This window comes from Helicoverpa zea, chromosome 14 (genome assembly GCF_022581195.2).
Source record: "Helicoverpa zea isolate HzStark_Cry1AcR chromosome 14, ilHelZeax1.1, whole genome shotgun sequence".
NCBI classification, from domain to species: domain Eukaryota; kingdom Metazoa; phylum Arthropoda; class Insecta; order Lepidoptera; family Noctuidae; genus Helicoverpa; species Helicoverpa zea.
Genome location: NC_061465.1, coordinates 2,942,005 through 2,968,566, shown reverse-complemented (window position 1 = coordinate 2,968,566; position 26,562 = coordinate 2,942,005). Strand labels below are relative to the sequence as shown.

General features: G+C 34.3%; 1 protein-coding gene across 3 annotated transcripts; it reads right to left on the bottom strand.

Annotated features, from left to right (window-relative positions):
* Positions 1-14,427: 14,427 nt before the first annotated feature.
* Positions 14,428-24,637, bottom strand: LOC124636430 (4-coumarate--CoA ligase 3-like). Of its 3 annotated transcripts, none has more exons than XM_047172518.1 (9): positions 24,512-24,637; positions 21,237-21,446; positions 20,703-20,913; positions 18,887-19,249; positions 17,695-17,880; positions 17,232-17,353; positions 15,958-16,119; positions 15,405-15,575; positions 14,428-14,942 (listed from the first exon to the last, which is right to left on the bottom strand). In XM_047172518.1, exons 2-9 carry the CDS (start codon positions 21,438-21,440, stop codon positions 14,652-14,654), a joined length of 1,710 nt encoding a protein of 569 aa, XP_047028474.1. In that variant the 5' UTR covers positions 21,441-21,446; positions 24,512-24,637; the 3' UTR covers positions 14,428-14,651. The 3 variants fall into 3 exon arrangements, with proteins under 3 accessions (XP_047028474.1, XP_047028473.1, XP_047028476.1); XM_047172517.1 differs by having other exon boundaries at positions 24,398-24,628; XM_047172520.1 differs by lacking the exon at positions 24,512-24,637 and adding an exon at positions 21,531-21,546.
* Positions 24,638-26,562: the final 1,925 nt, after the last annotated feature.

Genomic DNA, 26,562 nt, shown 5'->3' with positions numbered 1-26,562 from the left:
AAAATATTAACGGAGTGAATACAAAAAAACTGTAACTGCTATAATTTTGTTAAATACAATTTTTACGTGTTTGAAATATTTCCCAATTTTCCTCTCTTACACATCTACCTTAATTATTATCATTACTTAATTTAAACCCCAATACGACGACAACAATAATATTTGCACAACGCTTTTATAATAGATAATTTTGCAAGAAAAGTACCTATAGAAACAAACATAAAGTTAAACCCAAAACCAGATTTTCCCTAGCCAAAAACAAACTACCTACAAGCATAACACAAACAACCATAATAGTTTTTAAAGTAGTACGACTATAAGGTTTACTTGTATCAAAACATCAGCATAAGTGCTCTAAACGACGACGATATTACTAACGTTACCCCTTTATACGGCATACTCCGGATATGAAACTTTTCATAACCACTTACGTAAGTATTTAGAAGGACCCAGTTAATTATTTAAACACAATGTTTGACCCCTGAAACCCAGGACTGTGGAGGACTTTAATTATCTCGATTCAGACCCTCGTTTTAACGATCCCCAAGTGCGTAATTGCTTGCGTAAGGGTGGCTATGCCAGTGGAGTGACTGAAAAAGGCTAGTTTTCGGAATTAAGTGCAGAGTTAAGAAGGTGGCGTCCGTTCGTTCCTTGAATATGCTGTTTGTGTTAAGTAGTTAATCCTTAAAACTTATTTACTCTGAAAGTACTAGAGAAAAAATATTAAATTTCATCGACCTGTTGTAACAACGGTAAATAGCTCTAATAATATATTTTTCATGAAGTGTATTTCAGCTTACAAAGTACTTAAGGATTTCAGTCTGAATTTTTTTATCAGAAGGTTACAAAAATGTCACCAGTCAAAGAAGAATCATTGTTGAGGTAGATCTGCTTCAAGCCAAATAAAATATAATTATTGTTAAGCTTCGAGCCACAAAAACAATCATTGTCCACTGCATTACATGTATTTTGAACCTATTAATTAATCTGTCCCCTCTATTCGATTCACAGATCTATGTCACAGCCAATTCTACATGATTAATGTTAATGAGTGTCTTAGTTTGTTGATCAACTTGTTTCGTAAAGCCTCTGATGTCAAATGTATTAACTTTAAGAGTTTCAAGGAGTCATTTGTGCCGATTGAGATCTATATTTAGATTTCGTCTAATTTAGTTACACAGTGTAATCAATGGCAGAAGGGTTTGGTCACCATTAGCGTTAATAAAAATAACTTTGTTCCATCCATTTTTTACTAACCTAAACATCTCTCGATTTGGTGGTATTTTAAGATCCTAAATCTCAAAATACTGAAATCTCAGACTGAAATCTTTACCATAAAACGTATTTGCTTTGAACTGTCACTTTGTAGGTCTTACTGTACAAGTAATTATTTAGTAATAAAATTTGAATTGTACTAGTTTTAGACGCGTAAACCGCTTATTGGTACATTCGAGTGAAACCTATGGCAAATATACACAAAACTAATATTATTGTCCAACCACCGTTCTGTGAAACGGAAATAAACGATTTCTCATTGGCAGTTCAAATCACAATGAAAATCCAATTCTATTACACAATTATAGTACCAAAAACTTGGAAAATTACCTAATATCAATCACGTTTAACAAAGCAGGCATTTTCCCAACACACTGTCAGTGGCGAAACCATATTTCAAACAGGACAATAGGTCCAATGTCCACCTCTGATCACGCCTATTCGGACTTAGGGGTAGTGAGAACCCACCCATTTATCCGAAACCTCACTGCTCCTGACTTTTCTTGGGGACAAAGGCTTATAAACGTTTTGCGTGCACCTAATTAGCACTACAATTGTGCCCTAATGGCTTCTACCAAAACAAAAACAGCGCTATCTAAAGAAAATTATTGGCACATCTATTTATAAGGCAGAGGGCGAAACCCGGCTCTTATTGTCAATTGTTTAGAAAACAAATGAATGAAAAATATAAATCGAATTGTTGGAGATAAACAAAGACATTTGCCCTTTGAACTTTGCGTATTTATGTGAAGAAAATCTAATAATTCATATTGTAAGCTCATCATGAATAATCAAATTTAATAACTATGAAAATTGTTATTTCTTTCGATTGTTTATTGTTCAGTGAGGAAATATGGCTTTTCAATTGAATATGATACCTTCTTTTATTACAATATCTATTTGCTTTTAGGTTTTATTGTTCAAATCAGTATACAGTCTTCTTGATTATGTATTTTGAGATCTACATAGAGGTATTTCCGTTATAGCTGAATGAAAGCTATTATCTTCAAGCAACAAACACAAAATATTAATCTTAAAATTCAGAACGTAGATCTAAATATTTTAAACCTATGTTAGCTACTCTATCTAACAGTAACCAAACAGTTCACTCAATGACCAGTTACAGAACTGTAATTTACACTCGAGGCCAACAAGAAGTGTAAATAACATTTCTGAACGCGACATTACACTAAGCGCTCGAACCGTAGCTATGCCAAATCTCTCGATATCAGTTGCTTATTCAATCGGCGCGATTTGAGCTAGCGAGCGAAAATACAGTTGGGTGCACTGAACAATTTACAATTCACTTGTGCCTGCCTCTATACCACTGGGGACAATGGGTGTGTGTGATTTGAGGTTTGATTTTAGTCTAGCGCCAGCTTGGCTCGCATTGTCAAACGATTTTGGTGACTGGGTCGGTTTTTTTGTCCGCATTTTGATTGCATTTTTGTTCGGTGATTGGTTTGTATAATATTTGAAATGGTTTTTATCGGTAAATGTTTTGGAATTTTTACTTTTGAATGTAGGTACCTAATAGCTGTACATTTTTTAACGAAAGTACATACAGTTCATAGCTCATTTATCAAAGAAGCACTTCAAGAGATAAATATTAATAGATTTGTTTGATGTATACTTAAAGGCATTGTCCTTAAAGGAGGTAAAATGATCATAAGATATAATTATAGGCTAAACTCATATGCAGACTTCGTTAATTATAATTACCTACTAGTCATGTGATGTATTTAGACGAAAACCAATTAAAATTATTCACGCGCGAGTAGACTTGAATGAGATATTAATTATAATAATTATGGCTGAAACTATAAGCGAATATGTCGTGCCTAGATATTTAGTGCCTACATTTCGTACTGAATAATAGAATGACTGATTACAGTTTGGATCTGAAATGTGAAATCTGAAATATTATGTGCTAGCTCATCTGTCGTGCATTCAGTAAAACGACTGACAGTTGTTTAATGCTTAAGGCTAAGTTAAGTTTGGTTTTTAATTTCTACGTAACTTAGGTACATATTTTTACTAATGACCCGAAGAAACTACTTCTGGCTCATATATAAAAATAGTCTATGAGTAAACCAATATATTGCGCGGTTTCCTCGAAATCTATATGATTGTTTTCTTAAAAAAATATAAAAAATGAGAGGTTTCTCATTCAATTTAGTTTTAAATCTATTTTTCAATAGCAAACATTCAGAAATATCCAGATTAAATTAACGTCGTCATATCCCACGATCCTATTCCAACATTCGATAGCTCCAATCTAAATCGCAACGAACAGTCTTCACCTGTTCTAAATTCAGTCTAAAGTGGACTTCAAAGTGTGATAATCTAGCTACCGTCGAACCGGAACTGTCAAATTGGGCATCAAATATACATACGTGCACCTGACACGCCGTCCTGGCTAGTAATGACACCTCAATATAGATTGCTTAGCGCTAGGACTGACCGGCGATTGACGGCCATGATATGGATATTTTGAGAAGACGTTTTAGTTTGTTCTAATTTTAAAATGGTTTCAATGTGTTGTCGATACCTCTAAATTCCCATAGCGCTATCTTACCAGCGGGTTTTGTAGGTAATACCTACTTTACTTGTAATTTTTGTGACTACCGCAATTCATCTAGTGTGAATGCGTTGTTAGTTTCCTTAAAGTTTAATAAAGCCTGTACAGGTACCTTTAAAGTGTTAATTTATACGATGTCTACAATCATGAACCGGTATGTTCTCCATTGAATAAGAAGTTTATATGACCGTCATCACCTGTTCTTGCCATGGCTTAAAGGCATAAAATTTAACTACCTATAAATAAGAAGAATTAAATAAATTTACTGATCTTTATTATTTATTAGACCAAACAAGTTGTTGAAGATAAATAGATAAAATCTGTATGTAACCAAATGCAATCTCTGAATAACCGACACTACACTCACTATATCCCTTTCATCATTCAGTACCTCCATAATCCCTTTACGAGAAAGTCCAACCAAAATTAATCCCTAATGACATAATTTCTGACAAAATATTATAACGTAATTGAAGATAAGGGCAACTACAAAAGAGAATGCTTAGTTGGCATCCATAAAAAGGCGGGTCTGATTAATGGATTTTCGTCTGTGCCCGTCCTTCTGCGTTAATCAAGTAAATAGTCGACAAGAGCCTAAATGAATTTCAAGCCAAGCGTTTTGGGGCATAACTGGAATAGTGTCTGACGATATTTATTAATTATTATCGTCGTTATTAATTCTTAATAGTATCGTGACTGTCTTTTTTTGTATACATGACTTGTGAAAATACATACCTTATTGTTTAAGCTCATGTGTGCATTGAGGAATGTTAATTACAATGTTATATTTTGCCCAAATAATATTTAAGTTCACGTATTTTCACTTATTTTATAAAGGGCGTATTTTGCCATTTACTATTTATTTCCAAACATTATTTAAACTCATGTAGCACCTCTAAATCATTAAAAAGTAGTTAGCCCACCCAATCACGTAATAATCTGCTTCCAAAACCTCATTTATATTTTTGACAACCATCTCAAAAAGAGAATCAATAAAAGACTTTTATAAGACAATTTATTAACCAATATCTGTTTTCTTGCTCGCACAATGCGAATACATAAATCAGATAGAATTGAACACAGCTTAAAACAAGACACGTAAAATGGCGGACAATTAAGCATAATTTATTGGTGTTACCAACTTTTGTTCAGTACATTTATATTTGTAGTTGATGTAAGCCGAATATTTTACGGCCTTAATTACAAACTTCTGAGGTGATTGATTTGTTAGTTGGGCTGGACTTACTGCGGTTTGTTTATGGATGGGTCACTGCAGTTGTCAAAACTTTTATTAGTTTTGTGATAGTTTTATGGTTGATTGAAACTTGTAGGAATAATAATGTGGCAAAGAAAGATAGCTACTCAAACCCATTAAATAATTTTGGTTATTATTGATAAATATTTTATTTAATCCTTTACTTTTAGCAATAAAAATGAGTAAAATGCACCAATTTTACATAAACAACCCAAAAACTCTTACTAAATTAGCGCAATTTGGAATTCTGCCCATTAAGTAAGATGCAGCATACAACCTACCTATCGGTGAATAAATAGTATTTCTTCGCGACACATTAGCATTGCTGAATAAACCACTCAAGTCAATAAAGGTTGAGACACACCACACAACACAGCAGAAAATAACATAAGCCGCTGTCACTAAAAAAAAACTGTATTTTTTTAAAACTATGTTTCTTGAAATCTTTACTTTTACGGTTTAAGTCCGACTATATCTTATATTCTTGACTTCCAGTGGTTTTTCTTAAGTACTAAGTAATTTATTCGGGGCAAGTGATGCCTAGGTGCATGGGTACTCCTCTCACTATGCACCTGTATTAAGTGTGCACCAACCCTAACTGTGGTTGCAGACATATGAATATGCAGTCTCTGCGATCGAGAGATGCTAAGTTCTACCGAATGAGGCGTATACTGAATTACTTAACTAAGTACCAGAAGATTGTTGGAACTTAACTACCAGGTGAGTAGGGTGTGTAGTTATGTAAAGTGGTTTGGTAAATCGATTGGGGAAAATATCTGTTGTTTATGTGGGAATTTGATAGTGATATTAGTAACTTACCTACTTGTATTAATACGCCTCCTTTTTTTCTATTTCTGCATATTAGGATGACATCCTTTTAATTTGTAAATATATTCCTCATTAATTAATTAATTAATTTTAATTCTTCAAAACCTACAGACATGCCAGAAGGATTTTGCAACCAACGGTCACGCTTAATAACTTTTGTATTGAAGTTTTTATTCTAGTTTATATGACTAATTTATTTATCTAAAACATTTAATTCTAGAAACAAAATTAATGAACAGTACCTATTGTCAAATTACTCTATCGATAATTCGATTTTGAAAAAACGAATTCTTCATGTATAAATGACCGCATGGACTATCGATCACATCCATATTTACGTGACAGGTATTGTATGAATACGTAGGTAAATAAAAATATAAGCTATATCCACACTGTATCAAAACCAGGAGTATGAACGTTACAGAGATTACGATACAAACTATACTGTTACATTCGATGTACAAAGTTTTTAGCTTGGCATAGGCTAAAAATGTTGGGGCGGCTTAAAGGCTAGAGTTATGTTTTTGAAATAAAATTGAAAACTAAAAATTGGGAGGAACAGTTTTTCGTATCCGTGTATTGTTTTTAGGTAGTATCCCTTCTTTTCAATACATGCTGGTTTTTAATTCCAATAATAGTTATTATGCATTAATTTTTATGGAACAATATAACAGTAATTATATAACAGTATTTTTAGCATAACAGCCTGTTGTAAAAACATTATAACTTTTACTAAAAATTGTCATGTTCTTAAACCCCCCTGTTATCATCTATTCTAATTAAACTGTATGCGGCAAATAAGAACTCTGTAACATATTGTACTCCTTGTCAAAATGAAGCACAGTCCAACCAATTCTTTGCTCTATACCGCTTACGTTCGCTGTTTTCCTAAGCTGACTTCTGAAACGTGCAGTGTATTACAAGTAACTAATATATGCTGCGATTTATTTCTTACAAGCGCTGTTATTATTTTTCAATGTGAGTCATGATATTTTATATGTTTTATTACTGATCAATGCACTTCTTCTATAGTGAGAGAGTGTTAAATGAATTTTTTTTTGTACAAGCATTTGTTGTCGGTTTTCGACTAAGAAATAAAATAACGACCTTATCTTTCAAATTAGCACGAATAACTTCTTCTTTTTGTTATGGTTCCTCTTCATTCCTGAAGGTTGGTCTTCAGGTTTTTGTAATCCTCTCTCTACGTAGCCAGCCGGATCAATTGTTTGATGAAGGCAATGCCCGTCCACTCCTAGATATTCCTCAACCACGACGTACGAGTCCGGCGTACGAGTTTGTCATGCAGTAAAAATTGCTAGGAACATAAAAAGAATGTGGTTTCATTTTGTAGAAATCATCACTAGGATCATTTATCAAAATATACTCCGTTATGAAGTAGACTACGAAGTGTTAGTAAAACTTTCTTAATTTGTGTACATTTTTTGTTGTCTGTACAGCCCTGCTGCAGATTGTAAACAGCTGATACAGCTGAGCTAAAAGATCTGGTTCGTGACTTCTTTTGTTTAGTTTTCACATAACATCGATAGATACCAGTAGGTTCACTTAGAACGTTAGACATGGACTCCATGTCTCGTTTTGTTCTCCATGATGGAGTACAAAAAGACGAGCGGAAATCTCCTATGAAAGTAGTTCGGGGGACGAGGAAATTACTGGCTCCACCGTCAAACGCCATCTTTGGAATCCGCACATATTGTGTAGAACCAAAAGTCCTCGCCAAATATGTCAAGAAACCGAACGCCTCGTTTGTTCACGAGGATCAGAGCATTTTGGTCACACCCACAGTACTTTATATTTTGACAAATGAAATTCTTTCTGGAAAACTGGCAGCTGTCAACTGGTCAAAACATTCAATACTCCTAACTTTATCTCTGCTTTACACATGATGATGTAAATTGTGAAAACGAAAAATGACTCCTGTGGACTCCTGTGGACTCCTGTGGGCTCCTAAATATCCTTAGATATTAATTAGATCTTGAATTCACTGTGGTATTTCTGTATTTTTTCTTACACAGCGACTTCTTCTCGCACCAGTACCACTCGCAAGGCTCACAGCTTAAACTGACATCTAAACTCCTAGATTTCTGTCCTGAGTTATTTATTAGACTCGACTACAAAGAAGCCTTGTATCAACGCTGCAACAACTTTAATCTCAAACTACTGGAGCTAAACAAAGAATGAAACAACTTGATTATGTAGTTTTTTTTATTATAATGAATATTCATGGAAATAAAAATTTCGTTTGAAGAGTATAAATATTATTCTTCTATCAAATATTCTACTTAATGTCTGAGGTCTCAAACATCTAAATCTTGACTCAAGTATGAATTCTAAATAGTTATAACTATTTCAAAAATAATATTTATAAAAATTAAATAATCCTAAAACAAAAACATTTGAATAAAATTCTTGAAAAAAATTACCTCACATAATAATAATCATCATTTTGACAAATGGTACAATTCAAATAGTTTTCGTCGACCGTAACATAATTTCGATAGTCATAATTCACTTCTATTCGTCTTGACAGGCGAATAATCGTGGTTACTTCTCTGACAAACGGCCGTCAATTTGTTGCGTCCCCAAAATTGTTTCAAATTAATGCAAGATCTAATAGAGGATTTGGAATATAGATACTGTCTGATCAAACCTTTGAACTTTGGACATCGAAGGGCTGAATTGGTTTCAACTAAGCTTTATTGAGAGTGTCGGGATTAATTTGAAGAACCGTGTGCTCATCGGCTGAGAATAGATTAATGGCTTCGGATCAAACTATTTATGATGCGTCAATTTAAATTTATAGTTGAAAACTAATGGGAAATCTATTTTTCAGACGTAAGAAATACTCTGCTATGTAAAGCTGAAGTCTCACTCTCGCAGTCTTTGCATTAAGATGTAACATTCTACCCTAACGAAAACACAGAGTAGGTAAAGTTCGATAAACACGTAAGTACAATATTACAAGGGGCAAGTTAACTTTTATTAACATACGTTTTATTTCATCTACGAACACATATTTCATGCTCTATAAATGCTATTTTGGTCTTTCTGAGTAATCTGTCAAAACTTAAGTTACCACTGATGTAAGTGTTTTATCACTATTTGAGCAAAAATAAAATTGTTAGATAAAAACATTTTACCATTTCCATTAAAAAAGGAGAAAATATAAAAGTGACTTCATTAATAACTCGTAAATCTTGTTCCAGTGTTCGCGCCATTAAAAATCTGTCGAAGCAACGTAATGGCGTCGGGATGCAGCCAGCAATTACTGTCACTCACTCCAATGCACCCATTCTCAGCGAAATTCGATATATCTATTCCATCGAATTAGCTTTTTAAGAAAGACTTTTTCAACTTTGTTAGAGAACCTTCTTTGAGGAATTTCTTTTTTATACGTGATTGGTTTTCAAGTAGGTAAGCATCAATACGTATTCGGTTTTTAATTTGCAATCGAATGTTGACATCGTTATTTTTTGTTTGTGTTTGCAAGTTCTGTGTAGGTTTGAAGATGAAAGTCTATACATAAATGATAAGTTTTATTTTTGAAGTGTTTATTGGTCAATAATGTTAAAGTATTTTGTAATATTTTATTTCGTACTAGCTGACCCGGCGAACTTCGTATCGCCTTTTCCTTATTTGCTCACCGTTTAGACCTACCCTGGACTACGACAAACATTTTATAACCAAAATTAGCTCAATCGGCCCAGCCGTTCTCGAGTTTTAATCAGACTAACGAACAACAATTCATTTTTATTTATATAGATAGATATTTTATCATTGTGAACATAAAGCCATAGAAGCCATCTCCAGCCTATCTTCGCACCTAAAAAATATTTACGTACATAATCATCGATGGTAGTATTGGGAATGTTTCCCATAACCATTATCTCTCCTCTGACTAGTTATAATAATTGCATATTTACCAACTTTATTGGCCACAGTTGGACTCCGATAACGTGCATAAAGTTGAATGGGTTATACCATTTACATAAACGATTGGAAAAACAGTATGATTGAGCTCGTTCTGGGTATTGGTAGTATGTTTTCTTTGATCGCGTTCCTTGGGGAACTGTTGTGCGTTTTAGGGGCGTTTGTAGCAATTGCGTCTTTGAGTCATCTTTTCCATGTACATATTTATGGTGTTGTGAAGCATCATTCTTCGTTTTTGTCAAATGGCTGAATACTTCATAATTATGTATGCAGAAGGCAGTAGGACTAATGGAACGGAGTAAATTATTTTCGTTGTTGCTATTTTCTTTATGTTAATTAAAATCTATCTAAACAGTTTTCACAGCATTACCAGATGGGCAACCAAAATAAAGGACTTCACCAAAGCGGAACAATATTTTACTGCTGATGAAATTCGCGCCAAACTTCGCGGCTTGCAAAAACTGGATCAGCTGCTCAAAAAAAGTAAAACCTTATTGGAAAAATGCTACAATAAATCAATCTAAAAAGTATACTCATTTGTTTCTCCGCGTATTGAATTTTCGCGAGCCAAACTGTATTGTTGTAACCGGGTGTATTGTTAGGCAAAAGTTTGATAGTCTTATTTTTATTTTGTTTTTTGAACCTCGTTAAAACTATCCGTGGGGCCGATGAATGAAGTTTTTCGATACAGATTTTACCGTTCGATAGATTGACGCAAATGAAATAGAAGCCTGGTTATGGAATGTTGTGCGTAAAAACAATGGGGCTGTTTGCTGTTCATGGAAGCTATTGTAGCGGATTTGGGATTGAATGTATTCAGTTTTTTATAGTATTTGTTTTGAAAGTTTATAAATCATTTCATATAGACAGTGTTTTCATTTGGACGGATTTAAAAGTGAAATATATGTTGTTTCATATTGAGTGCTTTTTTAAGCCTTCCAATACCTACCTAAAACATTGTGATTTTTATAAAGTGTGAATCTTTCGTTTCTAGAAATCATAAGCTTCATGTCAATCCTGCATAGGTACAATTTTTGCAAATCGCAACTTCCACAAACATTGTAATGAAAGATCTAAAAGGCGACATTTCTAAAATAGCCAAAAGAAATTATAGCACCAACAAACCGCCTATTTAACTTTTCAATATGGCGGCGTTTCCGAAAACGGACGTCCTGACTTTTCCAATTCACTATTGCAACTAATTAAAACTTTAGTTTAATCCGAGATTCCCATTATACTTTCAGAAATGGCGACGGGTTAACCTAGAACTGCTAGGAGGGTGATCTCATTGGCTGCTTTTACACCGTAACGTAATGCTGTAGGGGAACGAACAAAGAAACTTTGTTCGTTCGTAAAGGCTCGTCGGGACTGGTACATGAGCTTTTTAGAGGACGGTTGACCAATGTAATGAAGGAGGTTAAGATGGTGGATGTGTGTTTTAGAATTTGTGGTATTTATTTAAAAATTACTATCTGAAGATTTAAATATATCTGAAATTGCTTTTGTGAACAAAAAGTGTAGCAAAAAATCTGGCTTTTAGGCAATAATTTTTTACGATTTTTTGGTTAAGTGTTTAGTTAAGTTACGTGTTTTTCTTTCGTTATAATTATTAAAAACATTTGCGTTAAAGATTTTCATCATTGCTTTGTTGGCTGTGTCTTTTATTAGTAATCATTGAGTCTTAAAATTGTACTACTTACCTCAAACACAGGCCGTGGCATAGAAAACCACTTATCGTTTTTCCTCCTTATCTGAAGCAAATTGTTGTGCATTACCATTTATCTCTCTTTTCTTTCCTTTCAATGAAGTGGGACAAAGCGCATAAAATACCGCTGATCCGGCTATATGATTATACTGAGGGGTACTTAATTAGGGATCCGAACCCAAAGTATCCAACGGGACCCTGTTACTAAAACTTTGCTTCCAGTTTGTCTGTTCCTTTGTCACCAGGCATCTCAAGATGTGAAATATAAATCTGGCGGATAAGATGTAACCAAACGTTCTCTTGAACGAATCGAACTGGCAATTGGTTTTTAATTTACAACCACATTTCTAAGAAAGGTTGAAGAAACAATCGAAGGTAAAGCAGTGTTCGAATATCTTTTGTTTATACTACATAGTCTATTTAGAACATGGAGATGAAGGCGCGGCTCCACCGCTGTGCACGCTGTGCACGGACACGCGGCGCATTTTAGCTGCGTGTATTCATTTGTTTGACAACGTGGGTCTACGTTTCCACTGAAGTACACGAATATGACCCACGACTATGTATAGCGTGGCACGGCGCACGGGTAGACCCACGCTGACAACGTTGAGCTACGTAACCGCTTACAACAACTGCTCTGCGATAACCGAGCTGTACATAGTCGTGGGTCTTATTCGTGTACTCCAGTGGAAACGTAGACCCACGTTGACAGCGTTGAGCTATGTAACCGCCTATTCGAGCAAGCCACGCGTGTATCAATGACGTCAATTCATGCGTAGCCTCTCCGTGGGTTGCAGTGGACACAACCACATACATTTTCTTACAAAGCGAAGCTTAATACACGTGCGTAGCCTCTCCGTGCACCGCGGTGGAGCCGCGCCTTCAAAATGACGAGCGGAGATTTCATAATGTAAAATCTTTTCAATGTACGCAACGTTTCTGGCTCCGCCTTCATATGCTTTCTTTGAAATCCACCCATTGTTTAAATCCAAAATTAAATCCCCAACCACACAAGATCAAGTTTTAAACAGATATCTCAAAGAAACCGGACGCCTTGTTAGTTCACTAGTAAGTCATCGTCTTGGTAACTCCCACCGTACGTATTTCATCTTGAAGAAAGCACCGGACCTACTCGCTTTACGGCATCTCTGCTCATCTTTCCTTCCTCTGTGATATGGAAGGACGCTCTATTTATGGCCAAACGTAATTGACAAGTTCTGACTGAGTTTGAAGTAGGAGATTCCGAGTAATGTATCGTTTTGTCTTTAATGTAGAAGTTTCGAGTGTTTTTGGATGACTGTATTCATACTCAGATATAAATGTGGTAGAACGGAGAATGTATAAAAATAGGCAGAATAAAAAAAAATGTAGACACAGTAATTTTGCCAAAGAATATTGATGAATTTCTTTAGTCTACATTTGATTTGCTGTAAAATTCGTCATCATCGAGCGATGATAATTCATGGAATATAGAAGCTTGATAACTTTAACATTTTCAAGAGTAATAGTGTGCGTGTGTCCGAGTTATTCGCGAATTTACTTTGTAAAATTCTGACCTCCAGCTATAAATTTTGTTAGCTACATATAAATTGAATAAAAACAACACTTCGGTGTGCAAGATTCGCTAAAATCTACATAGCAGAACGAAAACAGCAGGATTTAAATGGTTTTCTCTTTGTCGAGCCAATTTAGTAATGTGCTTATTTTCACCAGTTGACATCTGATAGTGGATTCGGCTATTCGAAGTACCTAGACTTTGTAGTTATGGGTTCCAAAAGTGGCTTTAATGAGTTTAGCCTTTAGCGATCGAGCGTGTTCTGTTAAATGAAAAAGAGCTTTAAACCCTCAGTGGTAAAGTTGAATGTTGACTGTCAGATTCTGTGAAAATTTCTCGGAAACATTTTCGCAGTAACTAAGATGGTTTTCTGAGAGCAAGAAAAGGAGTGACAGAGCTCTTTGTTAGGTGTGAAACTAATATTGTTCCTGAAAAGTTTGTCTGACGATAAGGTTCCTATTTTAAATCAATCACGTATTCAATTGTTTTTAAAAATCAAACAAGAAAATTTAAAAATGGAATACATATTCTGGAGTCAGCAAAAGTTTTATAGCCATTCTAGAACTAAAACTACAGAAAAAAAGTAAATAACATTAAAAAAAGAAAGAAAAAAACACGTTCGCCGTCCCGTTCGAAATTCAAAAGTGGTGCGCCAGTAGCAAAAGTTCAGTTGTTATGAACGTACGTGACCCTCCATACTTTGCGGTTGATGTCCATAATAAGCGGGTAAACGATGTAGTAGGTACCGGTAAATTTTTCACTAACATGTACAAATTGTATGCTTAGTTTTTTTTATGAAGTTATGTGTGAATAAGGGGATGTTTGTGTATCTTTTTAAACAAAAAACAAAATATGACAGATCATTCCAAATTTTTTTTCAGTTGAGATGACGAGCAAAATCTTTAAAGAATTCGATGCCCAGAAAATGTAAAATTAAATCTAAAAGACAAAGAAACCGACACTGTTAAATTCGTGTGAGAATATTTTACCATAGATCTCAAAGAGCCGTTCAGTTTTTCCTTAATGAAACAAAAAGGGTTTTAGTTAAAAGAATTCGCAGTATTCCACAGAGCTCAAAGCTTTTCTCTCAATCGCCACCATTGTTTTAAAATGTTTGTTTACTTTTACCCTTCCATGTAAATTGACGTAATGCTTTAAAGTAATGTGGTACGTAAAATGCTTTTATTCTAATTCTGAAAAAGTTAGAAATGGGTGCTTAGATCTTTTTGTTTTTGTTATGTTGCTAACGGGGTTTTGACGACGGAAAAAAATCTGCTAGATGAAATATAAAAATAATATTTTTATTTCTTATTATAACGCCTTTATAATGTCTATAATATTTTGGTATTATTTACACGGTATAATATGTAAGGATTTTCTTAAAGTAAAATCTTAGCATCAACGAACCATTTGCCGATCAGATTTGGCTCTCAAGTAATCAGTTGCTTTCTTTTAAATGCAATATTATTTTTGTCATATATAACTTTCATACAGGCTTATAAACTTAACAATACTTTTCCTTCAACACTCTTCTCAAAATCTTTCCCGAAGGATTCTTTGGTAGTTCATCCAAAAACGTAACATCTTTAACTCGTTTGTACTCTGCTACTCTTTCTTTAACAAATGCAGTTATACTATCAGCGTTAGGTTTACTTCCTTCTTTCAGTACTACGAATGCTCTAGGAACCTCTCCGGTTTTTGCATCTGGAGCCCCAACTACAGCTACGTCTAGAATATCTGGATGTTCTTTTAGTACGTTTTCTAATTCTGCTGGAGGTACTTGATAGCCTTTTACCTGTAAATGAAGTTAAATTATTGTTTTTATTATGTCAAAGTCAAAGGTTTTTATTTCATATCGACCTGTCACATTAAAGGCTAAATCATCATTCAAAAGCAAAAATCTTATCAGCGTTCAATTACATAATATTATTTTATATTTTTTATCTCTGTAGCGATACTATAACTCACAACGCCGCCATCTACACATTCGGAGACGCAACTATCCTGCATCGCACATGCAGTGTTCGCGCGCACAGTTTATACAGATAGATCACCCCGACAACAACTGTCGGGCAGTAGCCCACCGAACAAAACTCCTGTCCGGTCGGAGGATCCGCCCTTTACTGCGAGGTATGATGAGCTTTACTCTCTGCTCTCACACCTCCACATCTGTATAGGTATGTACCGATGACAATTTCAAAATTCCTAATACAATATCACTCTCGTATCTGGACTTTTTAATATTATATAATCCTACCTTAATCAGTTCTTTGAGTCGGTCAGCAATAGTTATTTCTCCAGTTTCATCGATACTTGCAAGATCACCAGATCTGAACCAACCGTCATCAGCAATAACGGCTTTTGTAGCTTCTATGTTGTTTCTGTAACCTTTCATCACTTGGGGACCACGAATTAATAGTTCACCTTTCTGTGAAAACAAAAATATTGAAAAGTTGACTTTAAAAATTTATACTTTTCACAGGCTGACTTATGGATTTAGGCGTTCTCTACAAGTCAACCTTTAGGTAGAGGGGAAATAGTCGTGGCTTAGGTACCATGCAAGTAAAAAAAGGATATTAAAAAAATGTCTATAAATATCCTTTAAAAGACTCGGGATGTAGATAAGATAGTCTTCTAATATACCTAAATAGTTTTCTAAGATGCTTGTGAAGCAGGATCTGATAATTTCTTTATACATGAGGTTAGTATTTGTACACAAAGTAACATATTTTAAGCACATTTTATATGTTTTCATGATGCATTCAAAGTCATCGTAATAAAATTAATATGAAAATTGTAAATAGACATACCTCATTAGGTCCCAATGGCTTATTTTCAGAATCTACAATTCTTAGCTCCGTAGTTGGTAAAGCAAAACCGGCTTTGGAATAATGGTCAGAACCCGGTAACGTTAATGTTGCCAACGGCGATATCTCCGTCAAGCCGTAAAGTTGTAGAAAATCTATTTTATGCTGAAAAAATAAAACAGCTATATTAATCTGAGGAAGCATTTTTGTTGGTTTGTTAAGGCTCCGAAACTGCTGAACTTGTTTGAAAACTTCATTCAATTCTGGAAAGCTACATTATCGAGTAGCATGGGTTACCGAAAATTTCTTTTTACTTTAGGGAAGCTACATTATTCCCGAGTAACATGGGATATATTTTATCCCGGTACGAGCAGTTGTTCCCCGGGACGCGAGTGAAGTCGCGGGAAAACGGCTAGTTATTAATAAAAAGGTCAACGATTGAAGATTATATTTTTTTGTTGTGGGCGTAGTGAAGACTTCAGGGAGATATATTTAAGTCTTTCTTTTGAATGCTCCAGTATTAATTAGCCGAATAATTAGCGAAGAGAGTTTTTAAGGTAAATATAGCTAATTTTAGACAATACACTTTATAGTCCAGTGACTATGTTTCTCAGAATACTTAGGAGTAGGTAATTTAAATTATATTCAGGCTGTATAATCTGCTTTTTAAAAATACATGCTTCAACAAAAAATTTGAGACTCCATGAAAATATAATAAAAGTAAATAGGCCATTCAGAAGAAAATAAAACTCTATCTAGAAAAAAGACTTTGAAGGATATTAATGTTACTAAGTTTCAACTAATTTTATTATGCAAAGCAAGTTTGGATTATTTTTTGTTTTCTTCATTTATCTTCTGAAGAATTGCTCCGTGAGGATTTCTACAGTTTATTTTTATGAAATATTTGTTAAGGCCGTTTGTGTTAGTGGATTCTGAAGTACAAAAGTCATTTTATTTTACGAATCAGTTGAAGTTCTTGTAACTACACTGCAATTAAAGTTAAAAAAAAAAGCTTTCATAATTTTAACAAATTAATATAAATAGTAGGTATTATGTTTAATATACAAATACATTCAGGTTCATTAAAAACAATAATTTGTGATTACGTTATGCAATACTGACTATGTCTAGTTGAAGTCACAATTGCGAAACGTCATAAGCCTTAAAAAGCGTAACACATCAAATAAAATTATTTTATGAAAAAAGTATGATTGCATAAAAATACTTAATAGGAAAGATCTGTTTGTCCTTAACCGACGACTATATTATGTTTTTACCTTAGCTTTATTCAGTACTTTCATGACGTCATTTCTAGGTAGTGGTGCAGCCCCACATACAATAGTTTTTAGTGATGATAGATGCTCTTCTGTTACTCCAGCATATGAACCCAGGAATAGCACTGAAAAAGTATAAGTTTATTTTTATACCTTTTTTGAAGGAGTGTCAGACTTACTAACTTACTGACTAAACCCATCATGTTCCTCGAGAGCCGCCGTAACTCTTTCGAACAATTAACAACCCGCAACCTTTATTTATATCATATCAGGATTTCAGGAACGTTTTATACAAAAATCTGTCGTCAGTCAATTATAGGATATTACTTTATTTTTAGGTAAGGACTGTAGTGGTATTTACAATAGTATTAATTGGAGGATCAAAGAAGTGGTTTTACAACAGGCAATTGCAATTCAGTTAATGCTTTTATTTTACTGATAGCTGGGTTTTATTACTAACACTTACCTAAAGGTGGTGCAGCATATAGCAAGTTTATCCTGTGTTGTTTCATCGACTCAACGAAAGAGTTTGGTTGAAACTTTGGCAGAGTAACTATCTTAAATCCCAATGACAGTTTATGTATCATAATCACAGCTAAACCATAAAGGTGGTAGAATGGTAACACTCCAAATGTAGAATCTTGACTGGTTTCTGAAAATATGATTATTCGAATTTAATAAACAAGAAAAGCTTCCAACAATATTTGACTCAAATCTCTCTACAAGAGGATTTTGTGGAACTAGGGAAATGTTAAGTTAGCAATCTTAGCTCATCAATATAGACGGTGATGTTATAGTAGGTATACCTAATTATAAAAAAAATGAATTTGAATCAAATGAATTACTTGTTTTGACATTATATCACAATTACTCATAGATAACATGACAGAGATCTGTTTTAGGGATCCAATTACAGCACAAATTCATCATATACTTTTGATCCTAAACAAAGCATACTATAAAAGATAAAACTCTTAGTGTGGGTCCACACTGCAAGCGCGGTGACTGGAGCCTAGGCGGGCGCGGCGAGCGGTGGCGTGGGGTGGCCACAGTGAAGGCGCGAGCTCTTGTAGCGGTATGACGTACATCAGGAGTGCAACATCTTGACTTATAGGAAATTGTTCTTTTATTTCACTCCATAACTTTCTTGTTATTGTGCGATTATTGTGGTTTGGATGTTTGCTTTGCCAGAACGGTGGTTTAGATTGAATTGCACTTATGAACGATTCAGTATTCACCGCCATTTTTTAGACAAACAAATATAAACGCACAAACGCCGAACGACAAGATTGAACTGGTTTGTTACCCCCGCCGCCCGCGCATTGGGTCGCTCGATGACTAGGCCCGTAGTGTGGCCAGAACGCGAAGATAGAAGCGTTTGAAACTTACGCGCGCTGACTCGCTCAGTCCCATCGCACTAGGCTTCCGCCTTAGTCTCTTCAATATGGACGCAAAGGCGAGTTTCGTCGTTGTCGTCGCAACCGCGCTAGGCTCGCAGTGTGGACCCACACTTAGACAGTATGGAATTCAACTAAAAATCCTCATAGTCATAACTATAATATCTAATTTTGTGTCCTAACATGTTATCACAAATGACAAAAGCAATGCTGCATTAATTTAACAAAACACTATCTTATCAAACAAGCCGTTCTACTCACTGGTTGTGATATCATAATGTCGAATACTATCAACGTCCTGCTGTATACAATTCACAACGATATTTCTATGTGTTAACTCCACTCCTTTTGGTAGACCCGTAGTTCCACTAGAGTACGGTAAAAATGATACATCATCAGGTGTTCTGGAAACTTCCTTCAGTACACTGTGGTCAACATTGTCAGCTAAAGCGAACTCTTGGAATGAGATCGTGTTAGCTGGTAGTGGGTTGCTACCGTCTTTTAAGCAAATGATTGGTATGTCTTTCTTAGCCAATGACAATGCTTCTTTGAGGATAGGAACTAATTCTGGTATGCCGATTAGTACTTTAGGATCTGATTGTATTAGTTGGCGTTGCACTTCGTCTGAAAAAAAAAAAAACATTTTTGGTTTTAGTTTGCTGGTCTTCATATACAGGAGTAATTGTAGATAATGACAGACGTAAAGTAAATCTATAGGTACTAATATAGGTAATAAAGAGGAAACATATTTTTGTTTGTACCCTAAAGGATTCGGAGCTATTGAACCGATTCGAAAAAATCTTTCAGTATTGGAAAGCTACAGTCTTCTCGAGTAACATAGGTTATATTTTATCCCACCCAAAACAAAAATGTGAAAGGCTGCCAAGTTCGATAATATGGGAATACTTCGCCTATAAAAGAAGTGAGATCTGAATAAGTACCAAGTTCCATACACATACCTCAGTTAAAAATAGTTACTTTTTAATGATGTTACTTGACAAGTTTTAATAGAAAATTATATACTTGAGTGAGTGAGTCAGTCAGTCAGTGAGTGTATAGTAAAAATAGCGATTTTCTGACGTCAATATCTCAAGACCTACAATAGGTATATTAATGAAATTTTGTATTTTAGATAAGTGGGGGTCTCAACAGATACTATAAATTTGATATGCGTAAATAAAATAGATTTTGAGTTATAGGGGGTCGAATTTGGCCCGAAATGGTTCGTGTAATATAGCCCACGGCCGGTGTGTCGCTTTTTTTTGCTCGAACTTGGCAGACACACTGCCGTGTGTCTAGATTTTATCCCGGTAGTTCCCATGGACTAAGGGTGAAACCACTTGAAACCAGGCAGAAACTATATGTTGTTGCAAATGACGGTAACTTATTATCGTTTTTACTGAATGAAAATAGAAGTGCTATCTCATATGTTGCAAATGTTATATTTGTCTTTTCCTTTATACCTCTAGATAACTAACCTAAACCATGCGGCAGAAGATAGACAAAATATCATGATAATATTATCTTCAAAGTTGTATGTACGAATAACAGTAATTACGATAGCATATTTTTATCACACTATTGGGGTTTTATTAAATAATAGGTACCTACTGATATTTATCAATACAAGTGTTATATGATTGCTGTTTTATGTGGTAGTGACAGATTATTTAATAGCCTATAAGTTACTTATATAAAATCATTAACCATACCTGCGTGAAAACAATACAATTAAATGGATATTTGAAAGAATGAAAACGGAAAACACATTGCGCCGACTCCAAATAACTTGTCAAAAGGTCAAGAAGTCTGTTGTATCTATGCTTTGTATCATAGAATGCAATGATGCACTCCGATGATTTATTTAATCCCCACTGATTACTGCGATCAAATAAAAATATGTATTGTGGAGACCCATTGTCATGGAATTCTTTTTCATAGATAAGACGTACAAAAACAATCTACCGAAATACGTCCAACCAAGTTACAAAAAATATCACTTTTAATATTCTTCATCGCAATTTTCACCTCAATATCCCACGACCCGATATTTCACCATCATTTTCTTATAACTTACATGCAGTATACATAGGGTTGACAGTTGTGACCTCTGCTCCAGCTTCCAAAGCCCCTAACGCTGCTATAGGATACTCCGGAGAGTTGGACATCATGATACATACGACATCTCCATCCCTTATCTTCAACTGCGTGCGTAACTTTGAGCCGAAATTTCGAGAATATTTGTATAGTTGGTGGTAGGTGTACGATCTCCCTGTTAAGCCACATTCCTGGAAATATCATTGATAAATTGATATTATTAAAATTATTTAATACCTAGATATATTTATTTATAAGTTTTATACATAAATGGCATTGATAAAATCAGAAAAATATAAGAGCACAGTACAAAGAAAACTTTTTACTGTGCTCTTATATACTTTTTTTATCTAATTTTGTCAATGCCATAAATGTAACTAATTAACAAGTCACGTTTTCCACATTCGCCAAAAAGGATTTAAATGCGCTTGAAATATCATTAAGATTAGCCTATGATATTTCTTTACTATTACTTTGGCCTTAAAAAATATTAAAAAAAAAAAACGATACATACCATCGCAATTTTATCAGCCCATATTTCCATGTTCTCGAAAATATGTTCGGGGACTGTCCTATTTGGTATCTCAATGCCTTTGTGTGGTGATTTTACTATGTTATCAGATGTCCAAAGACTAGCATGTTTCTTGATACTCAAGGAAATATTTCTGGTTGTTAATAACCTTTGAGCGGTTTTTGATAAAAGGTTTCTGGCCGCCATGGTTAACTGAAACAATTAATTTGCATCATTATCAAAGTTATTTTGGTTTAGCATAATTGCATCGCTGCAGCAAGATTTGGTTTTACTCACACAAAATATAAGGTAATCTATTAATACCTCTAGAAGTTCTAAATACCCTGATTGTAAGAAAAAAACACAAACATGTTCAAACAAGAATAAGTTTTGAATGCTCTGTTGATAACTTTATCAATTTTAGTGCCGGCAATAAAATCGTGAAGACGTAATTATTAAGTACCTAATATAAAATAATCTTTATTATTTAAATATTTTACCTTATAAACTTTATAATCCCAAAATTCTCCTGCACTTGCATAAAGCCACAGACAACTGACCAATGAAACACTATAGCTTTGGTCGACTAGATTCCCACCAAAACCGTTACTAAGTATACATACATACAAACGTTTATATGGGGCATATTAGTATCTATTACACTAGCTGTTCACGCGGTTTTATCCGCGTCCTTATTTACCCGGAAAAAATATAGTCCATGTTACCCATAGATAGTGTAGCGTGCAATGGTGAAAGAATTTTTCATATAGGTTCAGTAGCTTCGGAATATTTATGGTACAAACATCATCCTCCGAGCCTTTTCCCAACTATGTTGGGGTCGGCTTCCAGTCTAACCGGATTCAGCTGAGTACCAGTGCTTTACAAGAAGCGACTGCCTATCTGACCTCCTCAACCCAGTTACCCAGGCAACCCGATACCCCTTGATTAGACTGGTGTCAGACTTACTGGCTTCTGACTACCCGTAACGACTGCCAAGGATGTTCAATGACAGCCGGGACCTACAGTTTAACGTGCCATCCGCAACACAGTCATTTGGTGTCTAAGCTATACTTAGAAAGTACATACAAACTTAGAAAAGTTGCATTGGTACTTGCCTGACTTGGAATCGAACCCGCGCCCTCATACTCGAGAGGTTGGTTCTTTGCCCACTAGGCCACCACGACTTTTTTTTATTTATGGTACAAACAAACAATCAAAAAAACGGTTTGACCCTTTATCATATTAGTATATTCAGAGTCATTATTTGCTCTAAGCAGTAGTTTTATCTTTGGTTCGTCAAGTAGGTACTAGTTTTTAAAAAGTATTAGTAATGTTATCTAATGGGCTATTATTAGTGTCATTTATAACTAACAATCTAAGAGCAATTTTTATTCTGTTATCTCATCTTCGTATTAACACAATACTTAGTAGATACGTGTATTTGAATGATAACTAATAGTACCTATATTTTGATTTCTTTGTGACTCTTTAGTGCTAATATAGTAGTATGATGAAATTAAAATATCTATGTGCCACACTTTAATATGAAATACTAAAGTTTGTAAAAAATCAGTATAATGACGAGTGATAGGGAGGAATGGAAGCGAAGACTTCAAATAAAATTGGGAACAGGGCAGGAAGAAGAAGAAGACTAGAGTTTGGAAAATTGTATAATACATTCGTTGTTGAGCAAGTAGAAGAGTATGGAAGGAGAAGACATGCTGCGCTGACCCCAAATAAAATTGGGATAAGGGCAGGAGGATGATCATGATGACATTCACTGTTGAGCCTCGATTTAGGTACACCTAAAGGCCCCAAAGGCTCTAATAACCCCTAATAACCCGACACGGCCCGCATTGTCAGGAGGTCTCTCTCTATGGTGCCCCGGCTTCGGTAGCTTGGACCATATTACCGATGCTGGGACATTTTATTATTTGAATTTTTTATTTTAAAATATTTAAAAATGTAAATTCATGTTAAATAAATGGTCATCAACTTTAACAGTTATATCACGTTCAAGTGATAATCTATTGTTTGCAATAGTTAAACAATTACGTAATTAGTCTAGAACAATATACCTAATTATGCTTGCCGGTTTTGCCCGATAATATTCTTATCTTTGATTCAATAATACTATGATTGCTTTTCGTATCTACATATATGATGTACATATGTAGTCTGAAGGCACGTAAGTAGTTAAGATATATTTATATTAATTTATGAATATTGCACATTTTTTTTATTTTTTTAGGTATAATACAATACAATACTACAATATACAATACACAATATCAATACAATATACAATAGGTAATACAATAGGTATATCTTTTACAGAATTATGTATTTTTTATTTCTTTTTCCCATTTTCTTTGTGGTTGGGTCATTATGTCCTATGCTTACATTCCTGTATATCATACGCTGTACTTTCATTGGATTCTAACTAAATGTCATCTTTTCATAGGTCTACCTTAATAGTCGGTCTAGATTAGTAAATGAGATTGAGAAAGACAACCTGTTTTGGTAATCGAAACTTCATCATTCTTAAGAATATCTGCAGATTTATTGAACCCCACGATATTCTATCTATCTTTTATTGTATTATAGATCTGTTATTGTCTTGGGCGTGTAAGTATGTTCCGATTTATATTAAGTGTAACTACGTATATACTTTTTAATATCATTCATTCAAAACCCACGCGCACACTACATAATTTAATCACTAGTTCTACATAATAAGTGCAAGCCCTACGGTTATAAATAGACACTGATACTGAATCTTATAAATAAAAGAAAAAATATGATTGACATTTTGAACTATAACTATTTCTATAACTGGTTGGTTAACCTTTACCTATAGTTCGGCCATTCAGAGAATGCGTTCCTGACACGTCGCGATTGAACTGACGACGTAACTTTGCAATGGCGTTGCAGTTACGATAAAAATATTTTTGCTGGTTGTTTACCGTTTTAACAATTGAGGAGCATTAAAACAACATTATTATATCAATAATCAATGAATGTTATTACGTCGTCAGTTCAATCGCGACGTGTCAGGAACGCATTCTCTGAATGGCCGAACTATAGTATCCATAGCAAAGGTTAAATAATTAAGATAAAGTTAAAAATAACAAACAAAAAATAACTATTAACTATAACCTCACCTCTCAAGTTGTTTACAAACAATTCACACTCAAACGAACATTTAACTATAACACAAATTAAAAAAAAAAACACACACACAGCTGACTTTCCATACAAACTCACACACAACTGACCTTTGTATTAAGATAAGAATTAAATATCGATTAAAACGTAATCAATTAAATAAATACGATTATTCGATTCGTATCCGATATGTACATTGCGAGTGAGACATACGGACTGACTGGATAACATTCTCGTATCATCACACGTTTAGACCCGGTTCACGGTCAAATACGACAAAAAAGATACCGGTCCTTGTATGCCTTCGTATCTCGGTGAATGCGTTTAAAAATATTAACAGGTAGATTTGAGAGTTAACTGGGATGTGTGGGCTAGATAAATATTAGAGTTTTGAAATACATTACTGTAGGTAAACTACCTACAAAATAATCTTCTTTTACAAATGAATTGCTGTTCGTTAGTCTGACTAAAACTCGAAAACGGCTGAACCGATTTAAGTAGTTTATTTTGTAGAGGGGTTTAAACGAAGTTCTCGGGATCAGTTGGTGTTTATATTTTTATGTGGGAAATGGCATACAAAGAGCAATTTTACAAGATTAATTAACACAGACAAATAAAGTAGTAAATTTTTGATAGGTCATAAAATATTAAAGCCGGTTTTTATTATAGCCTGTCCGTATATATTTTGTTTATTAGTAAGATGTCTTGAACTTTAATTGTCCAGAATTTAAATCACAAAAATACATTTTTACCTACCATTCTGCCAGGAGAAGTCCTTATAAAATGAACTAATGTAACTTATTCGTTTATACCCACCATAAGATAAGTCTGCGCCCCATGGTGTATATTATTTGCACTGAAAACAGTACTCAGTAAGCGTACAATTCCGTTAATCCATATTTAAAGAAGAAATCGCTTAAACCAGAGGCCGAAAAACTTTATCTTATTCCAAGAACAACACTATTTATTACGATTCCTATACATTGTAACTTAAATAACACCCTTCATAAAAATTACGGTGATATTACACTTATTAAATATTTTGGTCCGATGCAAATACATTTGATCACTTCAACAAATTTTAGTAAACCAACAAGAAGACTATTAATTGCATTTAAATATTTTACATGAAAAATCAAATGACTCCTCTCTCTTCATGGGTGCAGAGTTTACTCACTAAAACGTACATAATTGTGTTCCTTCTTAGGCTTTTTGTATACCAGGTAACTCCTCACAAAGTCCTCATTTATTTATTTAACTTTATGCAATCCTAAAATTACAAAGGCGGACTTAATGCCATAGGCATTCTCACTAGTCAACCTTAGGGTGATGCAGAGATAACATGGCAGGTGCATTAATTACTTAAAAAGACGTGGTATAGGACAAATAAAGAATAACATAATTGGATACTAAATACATGTACTTATACATATTTAACATAAAAATAATTAAAAAAAAAAATATTATATATACATACACCCATATATATATATAAACATATATAATATACAAATTACTTGGACGATTGTTATGATTTTTTTTGTAAACACAAGAAATCAAAATTCTGACTAGAATATACGATAATCACCTAAATGTAAAACCACCTTTACTAACAAGAACTGCCACACTCCAAGAATTAGTTTAACTTCGATATTTATCTAACAGCGCTTAACTTCCAGTTAAGTATTTTTCTAACTCAGAAAGTATGACTTACCCACATTTGTTTGCTATTGACGTTGGAGATTTATTATAAGGTATTGGTTAGTAATTAATACGACAAAAATATAAAATTATCAGTGATATTGAAACGAGAACTAAGTATGTTACTTAAGTAATTTATACACTTAACACTTGGAAAGCTATCGTAGAAAAATAGAGAGCAAGAGTTAAGCATATAGAAACCTCTGAGATACGAGAACATTGTTTTATTTCATAAATACGCTGATGATGTCGTGGTGGCCTAGTGGGTAAAAGACCAACCTCTCAAGTATGAGGGCGCGGGTTCGATCCCAGGTCAGGCAAGTACTAATGCAACTTTTCAAAGTTTGTATGTACTTTCTAAGTATATCTTAGACACCATTGGCTGTGTTTCGGATGGCACGTTAAACTGTAGGTCCCGGCTGTCATTGAACATCCTTGGCAGTCGTTACGGGTAGTCAGA